Source organism: Colletotrichum lupini, chromosome 7 (genome assembly GCF_023278565.1).
Source record: "Colletotrichum lupini chromosome 7, complete sequence".
NCBI classification, from domain to species: domain Eukaryota; kingdom Fungi; phylum Ascomycota; class Sordariomycetes; order Glomerellales; family Glomerellaceae; genus Colletotrichum; species Colletotrichum lupini.
Window position 1 is genome coordinate 947262 of NC_064680.1, and position 12115 is coordinate 959376.

Consider the following 12115-nt stretch of genomic DNA (forward strand, 5'->3'; position numbering starts at 1 on the left):
CGGACTGCTTGTTGCTCACATTGGACAGACATGATGCTGAAGTTCTATTACAACATTAGCATACGCAGCCACCAGTTTGAACTTGGCTGTGGGGAAAGCAGGGAAATTCAAGCTAACTTGATGTTTATATTTCCGTATTCTGACTCGTCCAAAAAAGCCGAACGTCTGAATAAAAATGTAGGGTCTGGTGAGTGATAGCCTTCACAGATGATCGCAATTGGAAACTAGATGTCGAGAAAGTTAAGAGTGCGTGCTCATGTATAAAAATACGGTCCTGCCACCATGGAGTGAAGGACTTGGATCTGAATTGACTGTTCGGCGAAAAGTATCAATTGCTCCAGTTTTTGTACAACATCATCATGAAAGGACCCTACTCTCCCCTTTAGATGTTTACTGGGTGTCGCCCAAGCGGTAAGCTCCTCGCTAAGAATACTGAAAGGGATAGAGATCACCACATTGATCGAACAACACATACAACCATTCAAGAGAGACAGAATGCGGTTGAATATCATTCTATTTGTCACTGTTAGATGCCACGAGATACATTCATCTTGCGGTCTGGGAAATTGCCAAGCGAATGTTGAGTCCTACGATAGCTCGGGATACCCGAGTATGTTTTGAATCAAGTGGCATAGATGCATAATGACCATTAGTGCCTAGGATAATTTTTCTTGTCATCTGTATTTTTAGGTCATTCAAACAAACATCGATTTAGCGCGATAGTCACAATATCAATTCCGGCAGACCAGGTGGCGCCCGAACTTACGAGACGCATTGGTTGGGTTTGAGGTGAGGCAACCACTTAGACAACAATAGCGGAGCCTCAACAGTTCGTGGGGTCCTAACCTAGGAATGAGACAGAAGCACTTGAAGGAGCAGGCTGTGTAACTGGTTCCGGTAATGGCAGCGAATTGGGGTGTATTCTAGAGAGCCCCTCGATGCGACATTCGGCAAGTCTACCAGGAGGATGTAGTCGCGTTTCTGTAGCTGCTGCAAGCCTGGATGATTGAGAAAGGATTCAGGAGTTCCTGACTAACATATTCGGAAATTCGGATAGAATGAAGGGATACGGAGACCTGTCGATCTATGAGGTCGATTGAGTGATCAAGGTACTTGAGATAGGAAAGTAAGCGAGATGCGATCATCCATGGGAAAGATTTAAAGGTATTGCATTTTGGTTGTTTGGGTAACTTCCTCCCGGAGCAGAATCAGCTACGTAAAAGATGTTCGACTAATAACTATTCTCTCAGAAGTATTCCCTCGTCTCCCCACTACTGCTCATCCCCTGAAGCTTATTCAGTAACGCCCGCTCGAGGCCATTGCCATGAGCGAGGTCTTGTCCCATTGATAATATGTTTTTGGATATGATCCAAACGCAGCGGTTGGTCTAAACCTGTAAGAGTGAGGCCTTCCTGTATTTGCGGATCATCGTATTTTAGAGCCTTTCGACAATACCCGCACCAAAATCCATCAGCATGAATCGGAAAACAATTATCTCTCTGGACTGACAGCACCGCACTCCAAGAGGTACCCACTGCGTGCATCATTATCAAGTGTCCCGCGAACTCGAAACGTTGCGTAACTTTGAATGATGTATTGCAAAGCCCTGAATCATTGTCAAGGTTTAGCAGCGAACAGACCCAGTAAATACCGTTCAGATCCTGGATTCGGTCCCCAGTGTGACTTTCTTCACACGCTCTCCAGTCCTGTGCTTTTGAGTAAGGCGAGGCGCAAAAGGTACAGGAGAAACCATCAGGGACAATGTCATGCGTTTCTTCGTGGGTCTCATGTTCCGCCATGGTGGTGAATCGTCGGCCACAATACCCATAATAGCATTTGGGTAAATGTTGACTATGCCCATTTGTAAGGCCATTTCCATTTACGTGCGAAGTCACGTTTGAGGACATGGTGCCTGAATGGCTGCTGTTAGCATGAACTCGTAAATTTCACCAGAAGCAGGACAAAATGTCGATTACCTTGGCAAAGACTGGTAATTCAGACTATGGGTCCAGGGAAGACAGATGTCAGATTTAGTTGAGGCGTGCGTTTGATAGAGTACCAAGGTCTGTTAGCTGGCGCCGTGATGTATAATACTGGCTGTTCTGCTTAAGAAGCCGGATCACCGCGCCCTTCATATATTTGAGGTAAGACTCGGTAATTGATACTTGGGTTGAAATTCGTGATTGCCAGGATAATTTCGACAAACTTCAGTTCCCTTTCATAATAAGTTTACCTTGAGCGGTGAAGCATTCATCTTCTTCGCACTAGCGACGTAAATCGTCTAGGTTTTGGTGTTTCAATATGGAATGTCATGTCACCTGTCGAGAACGAAATGTAAAGTTATCAATGAACCATTTTCGAGATTGACCGCCACTGAGAGTCTGTGGGTCGTGAGCTGCACCCATGATCCCGAAATATACCTAGACCTGCCTTGATGATTTCTTGGAAAAGCTTGGCTAGATAGCCGGTAAAACTCCCCGGGAAAGGTGGCCAAAGAGCTGATGAACGACTGACGCCTCTCTAGCAGGGTGCAGCTGTCTGGCTTTCATAATCCGGAATGTAAGTCAAAGCACCCACTTTTGGGCACCCCCCCCTTTTGGGCATGACAAGTCGCGCAGTTGTATGGTGTTGCTTACCATGATTCAGCGGTAAGTATGTCTTTGACACCTTAGATAGATAGTCCAGATTGCCGTCATGAGCTTTAGACGGTTCGTGGGTAGGGCTTTGTGGTTACTTTGATTCCTGGATGGATTCTTTATGGAGATTTTCTCAAACGCCACTACGTAATTGTATCCTTGGCAATCCGACGCTCAAAGTGTCGGATTGGAAGTCCAATTCGACCGCGGCATACAGCCGACTGCGCAGGGGCCAATTAGGGGCCCTATTTACGATTATCGTAGCCAGCCTAACCTATAATTAGAACCTCCTTTTTATACCTACGCAGATATTTATATAGTTTAATTAATCTCTTCGTTAACTACGGTTCGAACTAACTACTTTATAATAGGGATACTAATACTAATTAATAGTTAAACTCTACTATTATAAATCGGTAAGGTATCTCGCTATATAAAAAAGACGACTTCTTAATACCGCACGGGATAGGAGATTCGTACTAATTAACCTTATAGAAGTAAACGAAAAAAGAGGCGATTTTTAAATACCGTACGGAATTAAGTAATTATAGCCTTTTACTACCTATAAAAGGTCGACGTTTATTATATTAAACTACGTTAATTAACAGAACTGCTTAAGTAACTAGCCTTTTATTATCGCCCCGAGTAGCTTTTTTACTAAACGACTTTTCTATAGCCGGCCCGTAATTAGAAATTAACTAAGTAATAAAAGGGATCGCCGGTAAGCGATAATTACCTAACCGTAATTAAGCTATAAAAAAGACTACTTAAAAGATATAAAATAGGGTACTAAGAGGCTATAAAAAATAAGATCTCTAAAGTATCTAACCCTACTGCGTATAAGTAATAAGTAAGTATTTTTAGTAAGTCTTTAAAATATACGATCTTATAAAAAGGAGGGCTTAACTTCGTTAACTATACTTAACGGCCTATACGGTTCTTAACGGCCTATATAGCTCCTCTATAAGCCGCCCGGTATCTAATTTTAACTATTCTTACGGAATACTGCCCTAGAGGAGGTAGGTCGAAGAAGGAAGCTATTTAGAAATTATAGAGAGTACGAGGCTTAGGAGGCTAGAAGTATACGGGATAGTAGAAATTAGTAACTAGTAAAGATCCCGAGACTAATTACTATATTATCCTATAGTAATATAAACGTCTGCCGCTACTATTATAAAAAAAAACTACTAAAACCTACCTTTTTATATTAAATAAAAAGGAGGATCCTAGTAAGTACGATAGCTAGCGAACTAAAAGGGTAGTAATAATTATTAAAAATAGTAAAAATAAGAGTAGTAACGAGATAGCGAGAGGAAGCGGGAATCTCCTAGACCCTAATAAATTCGTTAAGTAGCAAAAGTATAGATTTATTACGACCTACGCACGGATTAAATATATCCCCATTAAGATTAAATACGCTAGTAATTACTAATACGGGCATAAGCTAGAGCACGACCCTTAGTAAGTTAGGGTAAAAAAGAAGAGAACGAAACCCGATCCTAAATAGAATCCTAATCCTTTATAAGTACGTAAATATTAACTCGGACTATTAAGGGACGTAGATATATAGAATCGTAGATTAGCCTAACGGCGAGCAAATTAACGCGGTATTAATCTATTTAACTAAGGTCTATAAAAAAAAGGGGTTATAGGGGTAACCCCTATTCTACGAGATCGCAAACGACCTTAGTTATTAACTAGATAAATAGTTCGTAAATATAAGCCTAGGAATTATAAAAGTAGTTAATAGATTCCTCTATGGGCGAGGGGTATTATTAGCGTAATTATAATCGTAAGAGCTATACGAAATACTAATAGCGATAATTATAAAAGAGGAATTCGTGCTATAGAACTAAGTATAGGTCGATAGAGCGTATAATCGCTTTAATAAATTTAAAAAAAAGGTAAACGACCTAGATTTCCTCCCTATAATTACTAACGGAAATCTATCGTTATAAAAGGATATACCGGGGTAAAATATAGTACTAAAAGTATAATAATTAATAATTCTACTTATTTCGATTTATAACTCGTTACCGCTACTAATGCGAAATTCGGCGCTAATTAGCTAATAGGAAAGGAGGTAGACGACCCGAAGTTACTAATAGTACGTAGCGACGCAGGGTTCGTATATAAATACTAAAAATCTAGTAGCGAATACGAGGTAATTTATAGACTTTAAAAAGATCTTCCTAAAAGAGAAATTGTACTCTGGGGGGAAGTATAAGGTCTTATAAGAAACCCTAACGATGTTTTACGATTACTACGAAAAAGTTAGAATTAGGGAATATTAGTACTATTCGGTAATTAATATCGTACTCGTAAGTAAAGCCTTTAATTATTATTACGAAGCGGTACGTAATCTCGATTAAAACGACTTCTTTAGTATAATTAACGTAATCCGAAGCCGCTTCGAGACCTATAATAAGAACCTAGAGCTCCTATCTAAGCTATGAGCGATTTCTTTCGTATCTATAGCTAGGATAATAGAGGGTAAATTATAAGTAGAGATCCTTAAAGAGCGTATCGATCGAATCGATAAGCTAGTAAAAACCTAGCTAAATAAGGGGATAAACGAGCGGAAAGTCGGATATTTCTATACCGTAATCTAGCGTATATTAGAAATAAAAATTACCCTATACTAAGTACCTAAAGACTACGAGACGCTCTACTCGAGGCTAAAATCTAGTTTTAATATTAAAGTAAGAATACCGCACTAAACCTATTTCTAAGTATACGACGGCCCTTATTAGTAATATTAGGTCGATCGAATATATAATAAGAAAGGAAAAGAGGCTAGATACGGTAATTATTAGTAAAGAAGCCTAGATTCGTCGAATAAGTAGAGATTTAACTTATAAGTAGAGTAATAAAAAAAGCAATGCTATATTTATAAAAAGGATAGATATTAGTTAAGTAACTACTCTGAAAAAAAGCGTACTAAATCGTACGAATAGTATAGAAAGTCGAGGGTAGTAAATAGTAAAACTAGCCCTCGTCGGTTTAACTAATTCCTTATTATATATAAGGGTAGATCCGGGGGTATAGAACTTAGTAACGGTAGCTAAAGTAGCGGCCTAAAGTATATACCCCCTATAAGAGATTTAGAAAATAAAAAAGATCTTACCCCCTATACTAACGAATTAGATTACGACGAAATTAAAAATATTAACTACTCTTTTTTTACTCCGTTAGCCTTTAGAAGATATACGAAGCTAAACGAATAGAGGGTAGCGGAAGCTCTTAATAAGTAGGCTTTTATATATAAATAGTAAGAGAAGGTCCCTTAAATAACGGATACGGAGGCGGCTAAAAGGGCGAATTTAACATAGCTAAAGCCTATTATCTTAATAATTAAGGAGAAGACGCTATTTCTTTTAATATTTAAAAAAAAAGGAATATAGTACTAAGCATATCTAGAGGTAGCTAGAGGGGTCCTTTTTATACTACTTAGATCCCTCGAATACTAAGCTCGTATAGATATTCTATGCGAGCGAAAGGTACGGCCTAGACGATTTCTATAGGATTATCCTAAATACTAGGGTATCGTAATAGTTAACTAGAGGAAAAGGGCAATTCTAAGCGCTATAAAAAATCGTATTAATAACGCTTAATACGTTAACGGCGGGTATTACGAGGATTAGTTTCGGCCTAGGTAAGGAAATCGTCGCCCTAGGTATAATAGAAATAGAGACGTACTTCGGAACGATAATTTTCTATATTTTACTTATTAATACCCTATTTCTCCTATATTTAAAAGATATAGATTAACTAGGTATTATATTCGATAATACGAGGAATAGAATCTCTAGTAGTAAGTACTTTGAGATAGTCGAACGATAATAGGGGTATACGTTTATAAAGCTTACTAATAATACGAAGTTAATTAATTACCTAACGGAAAGTAAGCTTAGAAAACTATATTAGAGATTCGGGCACCCGTCGGTTACGAGGCTATATAACCTCTTAAAGTAATTAAGTAATAATAATATCGAAATAGGGGCGCTAGAGTAGTTAATAAAAGTATACTACTAATACTAAATAAATACGCAGAGCCTACGTAAATTTAAGTTTAAATTACGTAATAAGCTTAACTTTAACTAGGAAATCGTCGTCGATATTTTCTACTTAAATAGTCGGCTAGTACTATATATAATTAACATAGCTATATCTTTCTAAGTAGGGCAATTCCTTTAGGATCTATAAATAAAGATAGTATGGGCAGCCCTACGAAAAAGCTAGATCGATATATACTAAGGACCGCTAAATAGTATTAAAACCGACGCTAGTACTAGCTTTAAGTCGGTAGAATTTAGGGATAATGCGACGGCCTACGGTATATAGCTAAAAGTCGTACCTATTAAAGCGTATTATAGTATTAGAAAGGTAAAAAGGGTATACTAATAGTTAAAAAGGGCGTTTAGAATTATTAAAGAGGAAAATCCGGATTCTACCGACGACGAATGCCTCTAGATAGTACTTAAATACTATAATAATACTATGGGGCCTAACGGACTTATACTAACGCTATTAGTATTTAGAGTATATTTAAGAACGACCTTAGCCTTACTATTATCACTAGGCATAAGCTAACGAGCCCGAGTAGTTAAAAAAGTAATATGGGCATTGCGCAAGGTAAGTATAAAAAAGTAAGTTAATAAGGTAATTACTACGCGTAATAGGCCCGATATAGGGGATAATCTAAATATATTACTAAATTCGGATATATAAGTATAGCGCGAAATTACCTAATAATAGACTCGGCTATATAAGTTAATTTCTGTTAACGAGCGCTCTTATATAGTTATAAGAGATCGCGACTAGCTACTCGAAGTATTAATTATAATAGTTAGACCGTATTATATAGATCCTAACGAGGTAATTTCTAATTTATAAAAAGAAAAAGAGCTAGGGGAAACTATATAACCCGCGGCAGAGGCATAGGAAATTATCCTCGACGAAATTGTCATAGTAGTATTAATAAACGACGAGGAAAAGGAAATTACTAAAAGGGTACTAATACTATTAGCGAGACGTCGTAAAAGACTACGACGGTAAGCCCTAACGCGGTAATTTATTACTAGCGACGAGGTAATTAATACCTTTTATATAGTAAAAAAGAAAGCCGATTTCGAGCTAGCGGTTAAACTACGTAAAAAAGGCGTAATTATAACTACTAAAAAGCCGTATAAAGGATTAGATCTTATTAAAGTAGATACTCTTTGCGATCGAGGGGTCTATCGATTTATTTTATACGACTTAGAAAAATATATAAACCTCTATATATTTAAATTACGAATAGTTCGTAAGATTAAAGGGAAAGCAACACCCTAGCCGTATGAGAAGTCTAGATATATAATTTAGGGGTATAGCGACGTCGAAAAGGCGACGCTACTTATATAATCGCCTATTATATAGCGCTATAGCTAACGATTAATAATAGTACTAATAGTATTGCTACGGAAGAAAGGATATGAGATTTAGAGCTATAATATTACCTAGGCCTATACCTAATCGGCTATAGGGCTTATAAGGAAAATCCTAGCCTATTTACCGAAGGAAATGGCTAGTAAGTACTTAGAAAGTACGATTATTAAAGTGCTTAAGCTACTATATAGGCTCGCAGAATCGGGCACTTATTAGTAAGCTACTTATTACGATTTTTATATTAATTAACTATTAATAGTTACTTTTACGTACGACCCGTACTTACTAGTCGCGGAGTATAACGGCGACTAATTTAGGATTGTTAGAATATAGACCGATAATATATTAAGCCTATCCGATATTAACTTTATAAAAAAAAGGATAAGGAGCTCTAGAAAGCGGGCTTCGTAACGAAGCTAAAAGAGGTCCTTATAATAAATACCCCCTTAATATTTAACGGTAGGATTCTTATAATTAAAGGGGAAACCGTCGTTTTTTAATAAAAGGGGTAGGGCGAGAAGATTAACCTCGTTAATCCGAACGTAACTAACGTTAAAAAGCGGTATAAGGCTAAGCTTATATAAGGGGTATATATTATAAGTATTTATTAGCCCGAGGTAACTTTTAATTATATTAAAGTAGCGTAGGCTATAGATCTAACTAAACGAGATATCGAGGTACTTAATAAGCGGCTTAAGTAATAATAAATAAATCTTAATCGAGGTCTCGTTTATTACCTAATTAACTTTATAACGAGTAAGCTCTACGTCTTTATTAATAAGTTATTTATAAATAATAACGACCTTACTTCGTAATTAGGGTATATTATTATCCTAGCTAACGAGAGTATAGGCGAGAGCGAATTTATTATATACAGTAATATAATCTACTACTCGTTAACTAAAAGTAAGCGGGTAATAAGAAGTGTACTAACGTTAGAGGTCTACGGTATAGTTAACGGCGTTAACCTTTTTTATATAATTTTAATAACGCTAAGGAAAATTACCGATCGAATTAGCCTTCTACCTATTCTAATAGTTATTTATATAAATTCTTACTTACTATATAAATACCTCGTTAAATTAGGAACGATAAAAGAAAAGAGGCTTATAATTAATATTATAGCCCTTAGGTAATCGTACGAAAGGCGCGAGATACTCGAGATTCGTTAGATTAATAATAAAAATAACCTCGTAGACGCTTTTATAAAAGTAGTATTAAATAAGGGATTAGAGTAATTCGTAAGTAGCGGAAAAGTTACTATATGAATAAAGGGATAGGTTATATAAAAAGAGTAGAGAAAAGGGGGAAAAGGAGACGACTTAATAAACGGGCCCGAGGTCGAATTATACCTCTAACCGCAGTAGTTAAATTAATAAAAAAAAGAAAAAGTTAGTATTAAATTAGAAGTCTAATTCGACCGCGGTATATAGCCGACTACGTAGGGGCTAATTAGGGGCCCTATTTACGATTATCATAGCTAGCCTAACCTATAGTTAGAACCTCCTTTTTATACCTACGTAGATATTCATATAGTTTAATTGATCTCTTCGTTAACTACGGTTCGAACTAACTACCCTGTAATAGGGATACCAACACAAAGGCTTCAATGCCGAGCGGATGATGTTAAAATTAAGTATAAGAGTGTTCGCAAGTCTGTAATAATATTAACCGACTAGCGCGTGAAACCTTGTGATACTCAAGATACCGAATATTGACTGAAAGGACGAATAACTCGCTGACATCGCGAAATTTGCGGAGAATATCTGGGTATCCTGCCATGACGAATGATGGTCGGTAAAGGCCAAGAGTTTGATTGGTGAAAACTTTCTGTCGGCCAGCAAGGATCGGTGTTTCTCCACAAAGAATGCGGTAAACGATGTCAAACAAGCAGTTGCCACATCCTTCCAGTCTTCTTTGTGGGCCTGAATGTTTCTGCGGTAGATTATTCAGGCCTTCTATCTTGGTTGACGGTGCGGCGGTAGGGTGGCGTTTTCTATGTCCTGGCAAATGAACATGTGCATGATTGTTACTTTGAATAGATGATCTTTATTACCGCCTCTAATGAGATCATTGCCAAGAGTCGAGGCTGATAGCAAATATGACTCTTATGGTTGGGCGCCTGTCTTGGATTCCAAACACAAATTACCACCATCCATAAGGTGTTGGGTATTGATTATTGCGTAGTGACCTGTCACTAGGTGCCAATTCATTATATCATACGAAGTTCCGGTGGAAGAGGAACTGAATTACAATCGTTTAATGCAGGGAAGATTTCAAAGAAATTGGTGTTTTTTTTCTTCTTCTTTTTCTTTTCTTTAAAAAGTTTTCTCTTGCACTTCTTTGATACTCAAGCGTGCTCAACCGCCTAAGTACTCTAAGGATATATCGAACATGCAACTAGCAGCTACATGCTAAGAGGCACCCATGTTTCCCATGGTTCAGCAACCAGTGGTCATCAAGCTCAACCACTGACTTCTAGTACCTTATGTCAGATGCCTCCCTCTTGTACTTCGTCTCAAACTCCCGCAGTAGGCAAGTGCCCGTTAGAGTTCCCATCGTCTAACATGTGCCGTTGCAAGTGATCCAAACGCAGCGGCTGGTCCAAACCACAGATAACAAAGGATCGTAAAAAGTCTGGATCGTTGTATTTGATACCCTTAACACACCATGGGCAGTAGAATCCGTCAGCGTAGATCGGAAAACTCGATCTCCCGAGGACTGGGATCACCGCACTCCATGATCGGCCCACCCCGTGCAGGGTTACTAAGTGTTCTGCGAACTGGGTACGTTGTTTCGCGGTGAAGGATGTGTTGCACGCTCCTGTACCTCTAGGTTCTGAGCAAACCCAATAAATGTTGGTCGGATTCGTGATATATTCCTCATCATGTTCAAGTTCGTGATCTGTCCAGTCCGTCGCAACTGAGAAGAAAGTGCCGCAACCCGGATAGGTACACGGAAATTCCTGATTACTAGGCCTTCTTTGGTGCTCTTCATCAACGTGAGATGAATAAGCCGCCTCAGTAGTGAATCGTTGGCCGCAATATCCGTAGTAGCACACATAGACATGGGCGCCATTGACATTGTTTCTGCTGCCATTAATACTGATTCCATTTGTAGATGGACCTCCGTTGATCTGCGAATTCAGGTTGTGGTTCCCGTTTGTGACAGAGTTTCCGTTTGTGCGTCGATCCCTCTCCGCACGTTCTGTCCCGTTTGCGAACATGATGCTTTTGTAATAACAAGGTCAGTATATTCTAGGCGCTTGACCATGCCGATAAGAAAATCAAGTGGTAGGTACCCTTAACTACGTTAGATTGGTGGTGATGATTTAAGATATAGAGAGAGTTGACACTCAGATTGATCGGGGAAGTGCGAGGTCTGGAGATTGTGTAGTTCTGATGTCGTGGTGTGTCTCGACCTGACCTCGAAGAATGACACGTCCACCCTTGATATACTACTAATGAATTACTGCTACGTTTCAACACCCCAGTTGGACCAGACCCGTAAAGTGCCGGGATTCTTGGACTGTTCTACTTCCATACCCTTGCAAATCTTCTACCTCGGGCGGTAAAGCATTGTTCTTGACTAACATTCATCGGCTAAGACTCTCTTTCTGGATGCAAATTTCCAACGTCATCTGGTGAAATCAGAATGAAAGCCATTCCATGAATCCATTCTAGCACTAACCGCCACCAGGGGGCTCCACTTTGTCAGCTACGTCCTGGATCCCGCTGCTTCGAGTGCAGAAAATCTATGGCTCAATCTGGATATCATGCCTTTGAGTTCAATGGGTGACCTTCTAGGGCATTTGAAAGAACCTCTCCGGCCTTCTTTAGTGAAACGAGTCTGCCTAAATAAGAAATTTTCAGATCTTCTGATTAGAATCATATTTCGGTGTCACGGCAATGAACACGTGCGCTTTCGTCATATTGAATAGATGATCCCCATCGCCCCCTTTGAGAAACTCATCGTCCAGAATTGAGTTCAGCAAAAAAGAACTTTCCACTTCGCAGCAAACAGGCGCCGGCCCCGAGATCCAAACACTGCAT

The 12115-nt window shown here is 38.7% G+C and overlaps 2 protein-coding genes across 2 annotated transcripts; one reads left to right on the plus strand and one right to left on the minus strand.

Moving 5' to 3' along the window:
- Positions 1-956: 956 nt before the first annotated feature.
- Positions 957-11289, minus strand: CLUP02_13312 (uncharacterized protein; the record flags this gene model as incomplete). The annotated part of the gene is made up of 11 exons (XM_049292253.1): positions 957-1084; positions 1273-1387; positions 1536-1920; positions 1951-1987; positions 2060-2164; positions 2234-2264; positions 2319-2381; positions 9753-10066; positions 10213-10307; positions 10489-10541; positions 10588-11289. 11 exons carry the CDS (start codon positions 11287-11289, stop codon positions 957-959), a joined length of 2028 nt encoding a protein of 675 aa, XP_049149399.1.
- Positions 11290-11683: 394 nt separating this feature from the next.
- On the plus strand, positions 11684-12048 carry CLUP02_13313 (uncharacterized protein; the record flags this gene model as incomplete). The annotated part of the gene is made up of 3 exons (XM_049292254.1): positions 11684-11706; positions 11763-11910; positions 12004-12048. 3 exons carry the CDS (start codon positions 11684-11686, stop codon positions 12046-12048), a joined length of 216 nt encoding a protein of 71 aa, XP_049149400.1.
- Between the last annotated feature and the right edge of the window lie 67 nt (positions 12049-12115).